The 17,893-nt window shown below is 48.4% G+C and overlaps 1 protein-coding gene across 6 annotated transcripts in view; it reads right to left on the minus strand.

Moving 5' to 3' along the window:
- U2AF1 (U2 small nuclear RNA auxiliary factor 1) overlaps window positions 1–17,893 on the minus strand; it is a 123,416-nt gene that overhangs the window by 15,744 nt on the left and 89,779 nt on the right. For all 6 annotated transcript variants that reach the window (XM_078656392.1, XM_078656389.1, XM_078656393.1 and 3 more), the window contains one exon: window positions 16,801–16,893. In XM_078656392.1, coding sequence (XP_078512518.1) covers window positions 16,801–16,893 — 93 coding nt within the window. The remainder of the gene's footprint in view (window positions 1–16,800; window positions 16,894–17,893) is intronic.

The raw sequence follows: 17,893 nt of genomic DNA on the forward strand, positions 1-17,893 counted from the left end.
GGTAGACTGCACACAACATAGGCTAAGGTGATGTTCTAAGATACTTCTGAGGGTAGACTGCGTACAACATACGCTCAGGTGAAGTTCTAAGATACTTCTGAGGGTAGACTGCGCACAACATAGGCTCAGGTGAAGTTCTAAGATACTTCTGAGGGTAGACTGCGCACAACATAGGCTCAGGTGATTTTCTAAGATACTTCTGAGGGTAGACTGCGCACAACATAAGCTCAGGTGATGTTCTGAGATACTTCTGAGGGTAGACTCCGCACACGATAAGCTCAGGTGACGTTCTAAGATACTTCTGAGGGTAGACTGCGCACAACATAGGCACAGGTGAAGATCTAACATACTTCTGAGGGTAGACTGCGCACAACATAGGCTCAGGTGATGTTCTAAGATACTTCTGAGGGTAGACTGCACACAACATAGGCTCAGGTGATGTTCTAGGATACTTCTGAGGGTAGACTGCGTACAACATAGGCACAGGTGAAGATCTAACATACTTCTGAGGGTAGACTGCGCACAACATAGGCTCAGGTGATTTTCTAAGATACTTCTGAGGGTAGACTGCGCACAACATACGCTCAGGTGATGTTCTGAGATACTTCTGAGGGCAGACTGCGCACAACATAGGCTCAGGTGATGTTTTAAGATACTTCTGAGGGTAGACTGCGCACAACATAAGCTCCGGTGAAGTTCTAAGATACTTCTGAGGGTAGACTGCTCACAACAGAGGCTCAGGTGAAGTTCTAAGATACTTCTGAGGGTAGACTGCCCACAACATAAGCTCAGGTGATGTTCTAAGATACTTCTGAGGGTAGACTGCCCACAACATAAGCTCAGGTGATGTTCTAAGATACTTCTGAGGGTAGACTGCGCACAACATAGGCTCAGGTGATGTTTTAAGATACTTCTGAGGGTAGACTGCCCACAACATAGGCTCAGGTGATGTTCTGAGATACTTCTGAGGGTAGACTGCGCACAACATACGCTCAGGTGATGTTCTGAGATACTTCTGAGGGCAGACTGCGCACAACATAGGCTCAGGTGATGTTTTAAGATACTTCTGAGGGTAGACTGCGCACAACATAAGCTCAGGTGAAGTTCTAAGATACTTCTGAGGGTAGACTGCCCACAACAGAGGCTCAGGTGATTTTAAGATACTTCTGAGGGTAGACTGCGCACAACATACGCTCAGGTGATGTTCTGAGATACTTCTGAGGGCAGACTGCGCACAACATAGGCTCAGGTGATGTTTTAAGATACTTCTGAGGGTAGACTGCGCACAACATAAGCTCAGGTGATGTTCTAAGATACTTCTGAGGGTAGACTGCCCACAACAGAGGCTCAGGTGAAGTTCTAAGATACTTCTGAGGGTAGACTGCGCACAACATAGGCTCAGGTGATGTTCTAAGATACTTCTGAGGGTAGACTGCGCACAACATAGGCTCAGGTGATGTTCTAAGATACTTCTGAGGGTAGACTGCCCACAACATAAGCTCAGGTGATGTTCTAAGATACTTCTATGGGTAGACTGCGCACAACATAGGCTCAGGTGATGTTCTAAGATACTTCTGAGGGTAGACTGCGCACAACATAAGCTCAGGTGATGTTCTAAGATACTTCCGAGGGTAGACTGCGCACAACATAAGCTCAGGTGAAGGTCTAAGATACTTCTGAGGGTAGACTGCCCACAACAGAGGCTCAGGTGAAGTTCTAAGATACTTCTGAGGGTAGACTGCCCACAACATAAGCTCAGGTGATGTTCTAAGATACTTCTGAGGGTAGACTGCGCACAACATAAGCTCAGGTGAAGTTCTAAGATACTTCCGAGGGTAGACTGCACACAACATAGGCTCAGGTGATGTTCTGAGATACTTCTGAGGGTAGACTGCGCACAACATAAGCTCAGGTGAAGTTCTAAGATACTTCCGAGGGTAGACTGCGCACAACATAGGCTCAGGTGATGTTCTGAGATACTTCTGAGGGTAGACTGCGCACAACATTTATTTATTTATTTTTATTTTGAAAGTTTTATATAGCGCGGACAAGATCTTCGCAGATATCAGAGCGCTTTACAAAGAATAGTACATGAGGGAGTATAGTCAGACAGATAAATCAATAGGTCAAAACAGTACAACTAGGTGGCTACAAAGCCAATCCTGTGAGTAATAAAACAGCTAATACAAATAATCAAAATAAACAAATCGATGCAGAGTATTAACAGTGTCTGAGATAAAAGCTCAAGTGTATTTTGCCATGAGGATAGTTTTTACTTCATTTTTAAAGAGTGTAGTGGAAGAGATAAGCCTGATTTCGGGCGGGAGTGAGTTCCAGATCCTAGGAGCCATTCCTGAGAAGGAGCGCTTATGTTTTTTCCTTCCGGAATCTTCGAGGTTTCAGCAGAAGATTGTTTGTGCCTCTAGTGTTTCTAACTCCGCCAGAGATTGTCAGTTTCTGAGCGAGGTATCCGGGTGAGTTTAGGTGTACCGCCTTGTGTGTCATGCAGGCGATTTTCAAGTGTATTCAGGCTTCAAAAGGCAGCCAGTTCAGGGATTTCAAGTCAGGGGTAATATGGGAGTGCTTTTTTGACCCAGTGATGAGTCTCGCTGCAGTGTTTAGAGAAGCTCTCAGGGGTGCGGTTGTAGTTAGTGGGAGTCCGCAGAGGGCGGTGCTGCCGTATTCAATTCGAGGGATGACTAGTGCTTGTACTGCCGTTTGGAAGTCTTTGGCTGGGAGGAAGGGTTTAAGTTTCCTCAGAGTATTGATCTGGAAGTTCGCTCCCTTTGTTGCCTTGCTGATATGTTGCTGCATGTTGAGATTGGTGTCGAGTGTTATGCCTAAAGATTTTGCTGAGTCCACGATGGTCGGTTGGACATTGAGTGCGGTTAGGTGTTTAAGCCAAGTTTGAGTGGTGGAGATCTTCGTTGGAGGTGAGATCAGCAGGAACTCTGTTTTCAGGGCATTGAGTTTGAGATGATTATCGGCAAGCCAGGATTGGGTGCATCGGATCGTTGAGTTCAGGAGCAAGATGTCTTTGGGGGACTGTACTTTGAGATAAAGTTGGGTGTCATCAGCGTACATGTGAAACTGTACATTGGATGCTTGTAGCAAGGTGGTGAGCGGTTCCATGACTAGGTTGAACAGAGTTGGGGATAGAGAGGATCCTTGGGGGACGCCTAGCGTTACGGGTATTGGCGAGGACATCAGGTTGTTGCTCTTGAATTTCTGCGACCTGTTGTGAAGAAAGGAAGTGAACCACTTTAGAACAGTTCCAGATAAACCCATTCTAGCGTTTAGTAGTTCTAGTAAGTTCTCATGTTTAACGGTGTCGAATGCTGAAGAGAGATCAAGGAGGATGAGGAGGCAGGTCTCGTTTTGGTCTAGCATTTGAAGTGCGTCGTCAATTATGTGGGTCATAGCAGTTTCTGTACTGTGTCCTGCTCGGAAGCCTGATTGGTGAGGGTTGAGGAGATCAAATTGTTCAATGTGTTTAGTCAATTGTAGTTGCGCACATTTTTCCAGCAGTTTGGCGAGAGTGGGAATATTGGTAATGGGACGGTAATTGTTGAGATCAGAGGGGTCGGCTGTAGGTTTCTTTAGAAGAGGTGTGACCTGGCCAACTTTAAGGGAATCAGGTATGCTTCCTTGTTGGAGAGAACTGTTGATAATTTTAGTCCAGAGAGGGAGCAGCAAAGGGGTGAAGTCTTTTACTGCGTTAGCTGGAAGGGGGTCCGTAAGGTGATTGGATGGTTTCAGGGTGCTGAGCAGTTTGCCAATTTCTCCTTCCGAGTATGTGCCAAAGGTTGACCAAGTAGCATTGTTTTTTGGTTCAGTGGGTGCTAGGCACTGGGGTTTGGAGTAGAGGCTTGCATCAATGAGGAGATCGCTCTTTATGTTGTCAGTTTTTTGGATAAAGAAAGCAGCGAAGTCTTCACAGGAGGGTGCCTCACGCCCAGTGTTGAGTGGTTGGGGTTGATCCTTGGATTGTGTTCTAATTAGCTCAAACAGTTTTCTCGGGCGGTTTTTTGCTTGGTCGAGCTGGGCTGAAGAAGTCTGATTTTGAGCGTTTTATTTTCCTGAAGTAGGCGTTTCTCTTTTTCTTCAGATCTTTTAGGTGCATTGCAGAGGGAGCTGATCTCCAGGTACGCTCTGCCAATCGCATGTCTCGTCTATCCTCATTGAGACTCCCGTCGTACCATGGATTGGAGATTTTAGTAGAAGCTCTTTTTAGCTGCAACGGTGCAGCCTCATTAATTATTGAGGTCATAGCGTTGAGATAATGGTCAGTCAGGGTTTGAACGTCCGTAGGGCCTGTCGGTGGGAGTAGGAGGTTGCAACTGTTAGGGGGCAAACTTCCTGCTTTGAGTTTTTTCAAGTCTCTTTTCCAGACTTTGGGCTTGGAGAGTTGAGCCGGGTTAATTTTAACTTTTTCATTGATAAAGAATGTGACAATATGATGATCTGACCAGTCACAGGGTTGGATGGACTCGAGTTGGATAGAGTCCTCTTTGGAGATGATCAGGTCGAGGATAGAACCTTTCTCGTGGGTCGGGCTGTTGCATATTTGGGTGAGGTTAAGGGCATCGAGGAAGTTTTTAAGACTATTTACCACCGCGTCATTGCGATCGTTCCAGTGGAGGTTGAAGTCACCAAGATATATTTGGGTGAGCTGCCTTCCGGAATTGGTTGAGATCATATCCATGATTTGTTGGGAAAAGGAGAAGTTGTCCCTGGGTGGGTGGTAGATGCTGTGAAGCGAGCATATCGGTTTGCCCTCACTAATAATGTCAAGGCAGATGTATTCGCAGCATGTTGGGGATGGTAGGGAGGTGGAATTGACTTTCTTAACAGAGAGGTTGTTCCTGTAGATGCACGCAATTCCACCACCTATTTTGCCTACTCTGTCGAGCCTGATAATGTGGTAGTTGGGGGGAACCAGAATGTCCATTATAGGTGTCGAAGATTCAGTTAGCCAGGTTTCAGTCAGAATGATTAGGTCAAGGTCCAGCGATAAGAGGAGGTCAGCAATGGCGGCGGAGTGTTTCGTGGCCGATCTGCAGTTGAGGAGGGTGCATTTGAGACGGGGTGTATTGAGGGTAGTAGATGGTTCTAGAGAGAGAGGGACTTTTCTAAGGTTATTGGGGATGGAGAATCTGCTGTTTAGTGTGGGGGATCTACGGAGGTTTGAGTGTATCGTGGGAATGTTGAGGTGTGGGGTGGTTGTGTTATTTTGGGGTGCTGTGTTATTTTGGGGGGCTGGGTCATAGGAGCGGAGAAGGGTGAGTGTGTCGAGGTCAGAAGTTGCGTTGTGTGTGCGACGAGGGCGACTGTTGCGATTGCGAGCTGGGATTGAGGTCAGGTTGGGGGAGAGTTTAGTGAGAGAGTTAATCGGAAGGGTGGGGGACAAGTTGTGCGGGGAGGTGTATTTGTGTGAGGGGTTGCAGGGGCGGTGAGGGGGACGAGGGCAGTTACTGCGCCTCTGACCAGGGATTGACGCCCGTTGTAGGGCTTGTTGAGTGACGGAGTCTGCCGGAGGGGTAGGGGACAAGTTGGGAGGGGAGGTGGGTGTGAGTGAGGGGTGTAAGGGGTGTGTGGAGAGTAGTTCTTTGATGATGTGTATGTCTTCTTTGATCTGAGTGAGGGTGGCCATGATGTAGTCCATCGTGGGGTAGGTGTTGGAGGGGGTGGTGGGGGACAGAGGTGAATGGCTGACCCGGGAATTTGTGTGCAGGTGGGAGAGTAGGCTGGTGTTCGAGCAGGTCTGCGTTGTGTTGGTGTACGGGATGGTGTTAGGGAGGTGAGATGTTTTTGGCGGGAGGGGTGTGGCTGGAGTAGGAAGGAGGTTGGTGGTATGAGTGAGGGCATTGATGGTAGGCGGGGAGGACAAAGTGTAAGCTGGGAGAATGTTAGTCGTGGTGAGGGTAATGAGGGCTGAGAGTAGGAGGGCCCAAGATGGTCCTATTGTGGGGAGGGGGTGTTAAATTAAGAGGGGAGGTGAGTTCTGCGTAGTTGGTTGGGGGGAAATGGGGACTCAGAATGGGGGGGTGTAAAGGGGGGGATTTGTCTAGGTGCGTGATGTTCTGGTGCTGGACTAGGTTAGGTGTGTTGTGGGTGGGAGCTGTGCCGTCAGGGGTGAGCCGAGTGTTAATGCCCGCTGTAGGTGTGAGAGGGGTGTTGATGGTATGTGTGGAGGTCCGAGGGTTGGTAGAAGGGGTGGGAGTGTGAGTGGTGTATGAGGGGGAGCGATCTGTGTCTGTGTTTGAGTCGTATGTTACATCTGTCTGGTGCTGAACTGGGATAGAGGTGTTGTGGGTGGGAGATGCGAGGTCAGGGGTGGTAGGTGTGTCCCTGATTGAGGAGTATGTAGCTGTGAGGTCATGGTTGGTGCGACTGGAGGAGATATGAGTGTTGGTCCGTGATTTGGAGAGGTGCTCTTTAAAAGTGGGGAACAGATTGTCTATTAGTTCCAGGTTCCTGTCTGTGGATTGGGATAGGACAATCCCGTTATTGTAAATGGTGATGGTGGCTCTGCCTGGAAAGAATAGGGATGGTGTGATGGAGAGAGTTAGGCTGTGAGCGGATTTCCTGGTGGAGGAGACGGTGAGTAGGGTGAGGAACGCTTTTCTCCATTGAGCTCTGCGTGAGGTGTGGAAGATGATATCAGTGTTCAGGGATCCATTGACCGGTGAGAAGGAGGTGTCAGCAAAGGGGGTTTCAGGGTGTGACCTAAGGAAGTTGTGTTTAAAGCGTTTAGCAGCTTTTTTGGTGAGTGACGGTGGGTAGTTGATTTTATATGTGTGATTGCCGATAGGATCCATGTCGCAATGATTGTTTAGTTGGGTATGGGAGAATGCACTATAGTGGTACACATGTGCAGAAAAACCAGGATCTACAGTAGGTTACACAGTACAAACTTACACAGTATAGAGTAGTACTAGTGATCCATCAACATAACCCAAGTGTAAGAATGTGCGAGGAAACAAAAACATACAGAAGTTGTAAAGTACAGGTTATAAAGTACACGAGTGGCACTAGTGATCAACCTTTGCATGAATCAAAAATCAAAAATCAAACGTAACATTAGTTAGCACCCAACATATATGAGGTAGCAATCTGTGCATTACAAATGTTCAGAATACAGGTAGAAGTGACACTAGTGAGCAATCAGAAATATATGGGGTAGCAATCGGTGATTTACGGGAGAGAGGAGTGAGAATGGATGCAGGTTGCAGAACTGTGCAGAATAGTGTAGACTGCAGAGGAAGCATGCGATATATGAGGAAGCAATCGGTGCATAACAGGAGAGAAAAATGGGGATGGGTGCAGGTTGCGTAAATGTGCAAAAATAGTGCAGAATACAGGTGTGAGTATACTACTGGTCGAATATAAGAACAGAATACAGGTGTAACCAGTGTTGTGCATGAATAAAAAATGACATTAGTTAGCAACCAAGGTATTTGAGGTAGCAGCCTGTGCATTGCAAGAGTTCAAAATACAGGTAGCAGAATAATACTGCAATAATAGGCAGACATTCTTTCATATATGAGGTAGCAATCTGTGCATTACAAGTGTTCAAAATTTAGGTAGAAATATAATACTGCAATAATAGGCCAACATTCTTTCACAAGAAGGTCTAGATACATAACTGAGCATAGTACTCGGTAGTTGAGCTTAGTCAAAGATGATAAGTTCTTAGTGTGTGATCAGATAATGATGTAAATGACTAGTCCAGGATGGCCGCCCAGGAGAGAGACTAGTCTAATCTAACATGGCCGCCAAATAGGTGTAATAGAGCCAGTAGTCCTCTGTTTGTTGCTGTTGCTTAGATAGCAGAGAGGAGCAGTTTCCCTTCAATCATGCAGGCAGGGAGCATAGGGGCGGGGATTTCATTTTCTGTTTGAGCAAGCAATGCTCAAGGCTAGCTGGGAGGAATTCTTATCTCAGTGTGGGGGAGTTAAGCTGAGGAGCCTCATGGACATCAGAGGTACGAGGGGATTTATTGCTACAGCTTTATGGCCCCAGCCATTTTAGGGAGGTAGTTATTTTTTAAAAAGTGAGCAGGCGGGTGGGGGAAATAAATACCTTAAGTCTCTGTGTGCCTGTTGAGTCTGCCAGCAGAATTTTTCAGCATTGTTTTAGACCAAGATTGGCTCAATACCTTCAGATTCCTTGATATATGTGAATTGCAAATTGTATACATTGAATTTTATGTGTGTGATCTCAAATCAGGGCTCCAAGCCTGTATTACCCTGAAGACGTAGACTCTCTCAGCCCTCCGGTGCTGTGGAGCGGAGCGGGCGGGGACCGTCGTCGTCGCCACGTCCCGGCCAGGCAAAGCACCCAGCGACCAGCGCCTTGAAGCGGGCGGGAGGGGGGGCCTCTCTCGGCCCTCCGGTGCTGTGGAGCGGGCGGGAAGGGTCCGTCTTTGTGTTCTCGTCACTGCCCGGCAAAGCGCCTAGCGTCCAGCGCCTTGAAGCGGGCGGGAGGGGGGGGCCTCTCTCGACCCTCCGGTGCTGTGGAGCGGGCGGGAGTGGGGGGGGTGGGGGGGGGAGGGTCCGTCGTCGTGGCCTCTTCCCGGCCTGGCAACACAACCATCGGTTTGCAGGCAGGCTCCTGGACAGCCCCGGCCGCTCAGCCCAGCACTGTCTCGCAAGTGCTCCGGTGCAGCGGGGAGGTTGGGCTCCAGGCGTCGCAGCCTGCGTCCTCTGCCATGAAGCTGATGGGCCACTCTCTCAGCCCCCCGACGCCGCAGGGGCTCTTCTGTTGTGGCGCGATCCGGCCGCTGGCTTAGTGCAGGCTCGGCAGGCTCCCGGGGCTTGAGCTGCACAGTCCAGCAGCGCAATGGGGGTGCCTGAAAGCGCACAAGGCGGCTCACGGTGCCTGCTCCCGTTGCAGCCTCATAGTCCAGCAGCGCGATGGGGTGCCTGAAGGCGCACAAGGCGGCTCACGGTGTCTGCTCCCATTGCAGCCCCTCATCCACGCCTGACCCCTTCCTCCTAAGCCGTGTGCATCGCCCGAAGACTGGTGGGCTCCGGACCTCCGTCCCAGGTCCTGTGTAGAGGCGCAGCAGCCAGGCGAGGCGGGGCAGATTCAGCTGCGACCGCTCAGTCGTGTGTGGATCCCTCAGAGCTCCGCAGGCTCCAGCCGACTCCGACCCTCCGCACCGACTCACCAATCAATCCTCCGTCCCCGAGCTCCAGCTGCCCAGTCTCGGCAAGGCGATGGGGGGGTGTCTGCAGGCGAGCGTCCAGGAGCAGATCACAGGTCTTCACAGGCTCCCGATCTCCGCCGTGCAGGTAAGCGTGAAAAACCAGTTACTTTTCAATCCAGTTACTTTCACCATCCAGTTACTTTTGGTAGTGCAGTTCCTTGAGGCTGGTGGGTGCTTAGCAGGGATAAAGCCCGAATTGGGATCCCAAGCACCGGGAGCTCTTTACAGGAGCTCCTACCAGGCAACCCCCTCTCTTCAAGGGAGGAGCTCAGGGATGTTTTTTAATTTGAGCACATGGGCATTTTTATCTCACACTCATGTTAGCACTGCACTTTTCACTCATTCACACACCAAGCTCACACAGGCTCACACATAGGCTCAGGTGAGGTTCTAAGATACTTCTGAGGGTAGACTGCGCACAACATAGGCTCAGGTGATGTTCTGAGATACTTCTGAGGGTAGACTGCGCACAACATAGGCTCAGGTGCTGTTCTGAGATACTTCTGAGGGTAGACTGCGCACAACATAAGCTCAGGTGAAGTTCTTAGATACTTCCGAGGGTAGACTGCGCACAACATAGGCTCAGGTGATGTTCTGAGATACTTCTGAGGGTAGACTGCGCACAACATAGGCTCAGGTGAGGTTCTAAGATACTTCTGAGGGTAGACTGCGCACAACATAGGCTCGGGTGATGTTTTAAGATACTTGTGAGGGTAGACTGCGCACAACATAAGCTCAGGTGATGTTCTGAGATACTTCGGAGGGTAGACTGCGCACAACATAGGCTCAGGTGATGTTCTGAGATACTTCGGAGGGTAGACTGCGCACAACATAGGCTCAGGTTATGTTCTGAGATACTTCTGAGGGTAGACTGCGCACAACATAAGCTCAGGTGAGGTTTTAAGATACTTCTGGATGGATGGATGGGTTTTTATATAGCGCAATATCACCGCCAGGTCTCAAAGCGCTTTGCATTGGGAACCCGTCCTGGTTTTTCCCTGTGAGATAGCCCCTACTGGGTATCCCCAAGGTGAAAGCCAGGCATCCCGCCGCGGGGGGGCGTAGTGGAGATTAAGCAAGCTATTGCCCAGAGTTGCAGAGTGTGAACCTGTGATTCGAGTAGGCACCGAAGCGAGAATTACCAAGTCCGTGGACATTTTGGGCTCAAGACCCTGCCGCGTCGGAAATTGAACCCTGGTCTGATCTCAGCGTCCGGGTCTGCCTCCTCTAACCAGTGAGCCACGCAGACTGCGCACAATATAAGCTCAGGTGATGTTCTGAGATACTTTTGAGGGTAGACTGCGCACAACATAGGCTCAGGTGATGTTCTGAGATACTTCTGAGGGTAGACTGCGCACAACATAGGCTCAGGGGATGTTCTGAGATACTTCCGAGGGTAGACTGCGCACAACATAAGCTTAGGTGATGTTCTAAGATACTTCTGAGGGTAGACTGTGCACAACATAGGCTCAGGTGATGTTCTAAGATACTTCTGAGGGTAGACTGCGCACAACATAGGCTTAGGTGACGTTCTAAGACTTCTGAGGATAGACTGTGCACAACATAGGCTCAGGTGATGTTCTGAGATACTTCTGAGGGTAGACTGCGCACAACATAGGCTCAGGTGATGTTCTGAGATACTTCTGAGGGTAGACTGCGCACAACATAGGCTCAGGTGATGTTCTGAGATACTTCTGAGGGTAGACTGCACACAACAGAGGCTCAGGTGACGTTCTAAGATACTTCTGAGGGTAGACTGCCCACAACAGAGGCTCAGGTGAAGTTCTAAGATACTTCTGAGGGTAAACTGCGCACAACATAGGCTCAGGTGATGTTCTAAGATACTTCTGAGGGTAGACTGCGCACAACATAGGCTCAGGTGATGTTTTAAGATACTTCTGAGGGTAGACTGCGCACAACAGAGGCTCAGGTGATGTTTTAAGATACTTCTGAGAGCAGACTGCGCACAACAGAGGCTCAGGTGATGTTCTAAGATACTTCTGAGGGTAAACTGCGCACAACATAGGCTCAGGTGATGTTCTAAGATACTTCTGAGGGTAGACTGCGCACAACATAAACTCAGGTCTAGCTCGAAGATACTTCTGAGGGTAGACTGCGCACAACATAAACTCAGGTCTAGCTCGAAGATACTTCTGAGGGTAGACTGAGCACAACATAAGCTCAGGTGATGTTCTAAGATACTTCTGAGGGTAAACTGTGCACAACATAAGCTCAGGTGATGTTCTAAGATACTTATGAGGGTAAACTGTGCACAACATAAGCTCAGGTGATGTTCTAAGATACTTCTGAGGGTAAACTGTGCACAACATAAGCTCAGGTGATGTTCTAAGATACTTCTGAGGGTAAACTGTGCACAACATAATCTCAGGTGATGTTCTAAGATACTTCTGAGGGTAGACTGTGCACAACATAAGCTCAGGTGATGTTCTAAGATACTTCTGAGGGTAGACTGTGCACAACATAAGCTCTGGTGATGTTATAAGATACTTCCGAGGGTAGACTGCGCACAACATAAGCTCAGGTGATGTTCTAAGATACTTCTGAGGGTAGACTGCGCACAACAGAGGCTCAGGTGACGTTCTAAGATACTTCTGAGGGTAGAATGCGCACACATAGGCTCAGGTGATGTTCTAAGATACTTCTGAGGGCAGACTGCGCACAATATAGGCTCAGGTGATGTTCTAAGATACTTCTGAGGGTAGAATGCGCACACATAGGCTCAGGTGATGTTCTAAGATACTTCTGAGGGCAGACTGCGCACAACATAGGCTCAGGTGATGTTCTAAGATACTTCTGAGGGTAGACTGCGCACAACAGAGGCTCAGGTGATGTTTTAAGATACTTCTGAGGGCAGACTGCGCACATAGGCTCAGGTGATGTTCTAAGATACTTCTGAGGGTAGACTGCGCACAACATAGGCTCAGGTGACGTTCTAAGACACTTCTGAGGGTAGACTGTGCACAACATAGGCTCAGGTGACGTTCTAAGATACTTGTGGAGGTAGACTGCGCACAACAGATGCTCAGGTTAAGTTCTAAGATACTTCTGAGGGTAAACTGCGCACAACATAGGCTCAGGTGATGTTCTAAGATACTTCTGAGGGCAGACTGCGCACAACATAAGCTCAGGTGATGTTCTAAGATACTTCTGAGGGCAGACTGCGCACAACATAGGCTCAGGTGATGTTCTAAGATACTTCTGAGGGCAGACTGCGCACAACATAAGCTCAGGTGATGTTCTAAGATACTTCTGAGGGCAGACTGCACACAACATAAGCTCAGGTGATGTTCTAAGATACTTCTGAGGGCAGACTGCGCACAACATAAGCTCAGGTGATGTTCTAAGATACTTCTGAGGGTAGACTGCGCACATAGGCTCAGGTGATGTTCTAAGATACTTCTGAGGGTAGACTGCGCACAACAGATCCTCAGGTGAAGTTCTAAGATACTTCTGAGGGTAAACTGCGCACAACATAGGCTCAGGTGATGTTCTAAGATACTTCCGAGGGTAGACTGCGCACAACATAAGCTCAGGTGATGTTCGAAGATACTTCTGAGGGTATACTGCGCACAACATAGGCTCAGGTGATGTTCTAAGATACTTCTGAGGGCAGACTGCGCACAACATAAGCTCAGGTGATGTTCTAAGATACTTCTGAGGGTAGACTGCGCACAACATAAGCTCAGGTGATGTTCTAAGATACTTCTGAGGGCAGACTGCGCACATAGGCTCAGGTAATGTTCTAAGATACTTCTGAGGGTAGACTGCGCACAACATAGGCTCAGGTGACGTTCTAAGACACTTCTGAGGGTAGACTGTGCACAACATAGGCTCAGGTGATGTTCTAAGATACTTCTGAGGGTAGACTGCGCTCAACAGATGCTCAGGTGATGTTCTAAGATACTTCTGAGGGCAGACTGCGCACAACATAGGCTCAGGTGATTTTCTAAGATACTTCTGAGGGTAGACTGCGCACAACATAGGCTCAGGTGACGTTCTAAGACACTTCTGAGGGTAGACTGTGCACAACATAGGCTCAGGTGACGTTCTAAGATACTTGTGGAGGTAGACTGCGCACAACAGATGCTCAGGTGAAGTTCTAAGATACTTCTGAGGGTAGACTGCGCACAACATAGGCTCAGGTGATGTTCTAAGATACTTCTGAGGGTAGACTGCGCACAACATAGGCTCAGGTGACGTTCTAAGACACTTCTGAGGGTAGACTGTGCACAACATAGGCTCAGGTGACGTTCTAAGATACTTGTGGAGGTAGACTGCGCACAACAGATGCTCAGGTGAAGTTCTAAGATACTTCTGAGGGTAGACTGCGCACAACATAGGCTCAGGTGATGTTCTAAGATACTTCTGAGGGTAGACTGCGCACAACATAGGCTCAGGTGATGTTCTAAGATACTTCTGAGGGTAGACTGCGCACATAGGCTCAGGTGATGATCTAAGCTATTCTGCAGGCAGACCATTCAAAACAGAGGCTCTGCAAAGTGCGCCATCACCTCAGAAAGCAGACTGCCCAGAGCACAGGGTCAGGGAGATACTCCAAGATACTGTGAGGGTAGACTGCTCACAGCTAGACTAAAGAGGAATGCTCCAACATACTGTGAGGGTAGACTGCTCACAGCTAGACTAAAGAGGAATGCTCCAAGATACTGTGAGGGTAGACTGCACCCAGCGAGGCTATCGAGGCATGTTTCAAGATACTGTGAGGGTAGACTGCTCATAGCGAGGCTACATGGGCATTATCCAGATATGGCCAGGGTAGACTGCTCACAGCGAGGCTACAGGGGCATGCGCCAAGATACTGCGAGGGTAGACTGCTCACAGCGAGGCTATAGAGAGATGTGCTATGATACTGTGAGGGTAGACTGCTCACAGCGAGGCTACAGAGAGCTGCTCCAGATACGGCCAGGGTAGACTGCTCACAGCGAGGCTACAGGGACATGCGCCAAGATACTGCGAGGGTAGACTGCTCACAGCGAGGCTATAGAGAGACGCTCTGTGATACTGCGAGGGTAGACCGCTCACAGCGAGGCTACAGAGAGCTGCTCTATGGTAATGTGAGGGTAAACCACTTGCAGCGTAGGCACAGGAGATATTTGACGGAACTAGAAGGAAAGACCATAGGAGCAGAGGCACGCTACAGGTTACTGTCAAGGTGGACTGCTCACAGCGTAGGTACGGGGGTGTTCTAAAGTGCTCTTAAATCATTTGAGGACACACCTCACAACATCGGCACAGGGTGGCGCTCTAATGAAGTTGAAGTGTAGAATACTTACAGGATGGTCACAGGAGAATGCTCTGGAACATGTGTCGGAGTATACTATGTACATCACTGCCACCAAGACATGCTGTGCGATACTTGGAGTGTAGATGCCTTCACCAAGGTTATAGAGACCTGCTCTAACAGACTGAGGAGGAACCACTCCCAGCAAAGGCACAGGGCGGGACGACCTACGATGTGAGGACAGGCTGCTCCCAGCAAAGGCACAGGGCGGGACGACCTACGATGTGAGGACAGGCTGCTCCCAGCAAGGGTACTGAAGCAAGTGATACCTTTAAAGATAGACTGCTCTAAGCACGGGGTCAGAAGGTATGCCCTACGGCAAGGAGGCTAGGCCCACAGCAAGGGTATGAGGAATGCTGTATGACATCTGTAGGGGTATACAACTCACAGCATGGGTAAAAGAAGATACTGCAATGTACTGTGAGGGTAGCCTCCTCACAGCAATCGTGTAGGGGGAGGTTCTAAGATAATGTGCAGGCAGCGTGGCCCTCTGCGGCCTCCCCCTAACGACAACTGCACCCCTCAGAGCGTCACTAAATGCGGCTGCAAGACTCATCACTGGATCAAAAAAGCATTCGCATATCTCCCCTGACTTCAAATCCTTGAACTGGCTGCCTCTGGAAGCCAGAATACAGCTGAAAATTGCCTGCATGACGCACAAGGCTATACACCTGAAATCACCCAGCTACCTCTCTCATAAGTTGACAATCTCCGGCGGGTCCAGAACTACCAGGAGCACGAACAATCTTCTGCTGAAACCGCGAAGATTCCGGAAGGAAAAAACTTACAAACGCTCCTTCTCTGGAATGGCGCCCAGGATCTGGAACGCACTCCCTCCTGAAACGAGGCTCATCTCTTCCTCCATTCTTTTTAAGAAAGAAGTCAAAAGTATCCTTATGGCTAAATACACTTGAACAATTCGTTTGATTTACATTGCGAACAGTACTATCAGTATTTTGTTATGATATAGCCTATATATTCCTATGCACGTGTGTTTTGACTTATATTAGACTAAAGTGCTTAGATCCTTGTTCCCTCATATCAGTTTTTTCTCGATGTCTGTATTATTCACAGCGTTTTGATGGCCTACGCTCCAACTATGCCTTGCTACCTCATACCTGTACTATACGTAATATTTTTTATAATAATAATATTCTGTATTATTTACAGCGTTTTAATGGCCTACGCTCCAACTATGCCTTGCTACCTCATACCTGTACTATACGTAATATTTTTTATAATAATAATATTCTGTATTATTTACAGCGTTTTAATGGCCTACGCTCCAACTATGCCTTGCTACCTCATACCTGTACTATACGTAATATTTTGCTATGTACATGAACTGGATGATCTACCTCCCTACTATGCCCCCTTGTTCCCCTACCCTTCCACCTGCCTTTGTAAAGCGCTCTGTTATCTGCAAAGATCTTGTTCGCGCTATATAAAACTCTCAAAATAAAATAAATAAAAATAAAATAAATGTGAGAGTAGCGATCAGAGGAAGGGTACAGGTGAAGCTGCATGCCCTCTATGCGCTACGGTACTATGAGGGTAGACACCGCATGGCAGGCTTATAGGGGGATCTAAGATAGTGTGAGAGCAGACTGACCAGCGCAAGGGTGCAGGTGGAGCGGTATGACACCTTGGAGGGTACATCGCTCACACCACCAGCACAAGGCGATGCTCTACGGTACTATGAGGGTAGGCGCATCATGGCAGGCAGGCTTAGAGGGGGGTGATCTAAGACAGTGTGAGAGCAGACGGGCAAGGGTAGAGGTGAGGCTGTACGATACCTGTGAGGGTATACCCCTCACACCACCAGCACAATACTATGGGGTAAACTGCTCACAACATGAGCTCTACAGGGCACCCTACGACATATGTGAGAAGTAGTTTGTCTGTCTGATGACATTTTCGCCAATGACAGCTGCACGGGCGCCTAACAGGGTAATCTATACTCTTTTCATCAGATTGACGAACATTGCTTAGTTTTTGATTTTCATATAAGTAGACAGCGGAAACGTTGCCCGAGCCGTAGTGACAGACTACACCTTCATGCTATCCCACAAGAAAGTACACTACTGATGTTACTATAGAAATATTAGGAAGATAGAAGCGTCCCATTATCTTCACCTGAATACCTGACTGATTGGTGGCCCTTAACAGAAGGCCTCATATGTACCTTTTTCCTCTACACATGGTCAGCTCAAAGCAACCTCTCACCCCTGATTTTACACTCCTGGTAAACTGGCTCAGTACTCACTTCTTGCGTCGGCGACCATACAATTCACGGCGAAGCTCTCTGGAAATAGGTTTCAGGTGCATGAAGTTGCAGAACCCTCCTCGTGTGCACTCCCTGCAGAGCAAAGAAAGACTTGTGTCAGAAAACATGACAGCGAGCTCATGAGCATTTCACGAGGATAAGATATATTCTGCTATCAAAGGAGGGAAGCGTATGTAGGTGTATTTCTCTACAGGGACAAGTGCCGGGAGATCTACTCTTTGTGAAGAGAATTTTCAAGTGAGCCCAATAGCATACATCACAAGACAGATCAGGGCAGTGAGATTATCTCCACTTCCCGTACACACAGAAGCACAAGGACATCAGGTTAGGTCACTTCAGAAATAGGACAATCCGGGGAGCATGGGTACCCTCTGCACAGTGCAAGACCACCTGTGCACTTTCTGTGGAGATAAAAATGCATGAAATTTCTGTGCAAATAGGTTACTTACCTTTAATCCTAGTTCTACAGTCTGGGTACTTCTGCTGTGAGATTCTTCTGCCACCTTGTGGTCAAGTCTGGAATCATTTTTCAAAATGTACTTTCAAGAGGTTTATCTATGACTGACGCAGATCCTGGACAGAAAAATGTCTTACGTGTGTTTCTGGTAACCTGAAAAAAGCACATGTGCTGAGAGTTACCAGGCATGCTCACTGAGGGGAGCATCGCCGGCACCTTTCTACCGCCTGCTCAGTTCTAACGAAGCTATCTCTGAAACCGTAGGACTATCGGCCAATGCACATTGAGGAGAGCATCGCTGGCACCTTTCTACCACCTGCGACGTTCTGACAAAGCTATCTTTGAAACGTTAGGACAATCCTTCCATGCTCCCCGAGGAGCGCATCCCTGGCACATTTCTACCTTCTATGCAGTTCTAACAAAGCTATCTGTGAAACCTTAGGATTATCCTCCCATGCTTACTAAGAGCATCCCCATCACCTTTCGACCAGCTGCACAGTTCTAACAATGCAATCTTCGAAACCTTAGGACTATGCATCAATGCTCACTGAGGAGAGCATCCCTGGCACCCTTTTACCACCAGCTCAGTTATAACAAAGCTATCTTTGAAACCTT

This window comes from Lissotriton helveticus, chromosome 8 (genome assembly GCF_964261635.1).
Source record: "Lissotriton helveticus chromosome 8, aLisHel1.1, whole genome shotgun sequence".
Lineage (NCBI taxonomy): Eukaryota > Metazoa > Chordata > Amphibia > Caudata > Salamandridae > Lissotriton > Lissotriton helveticus.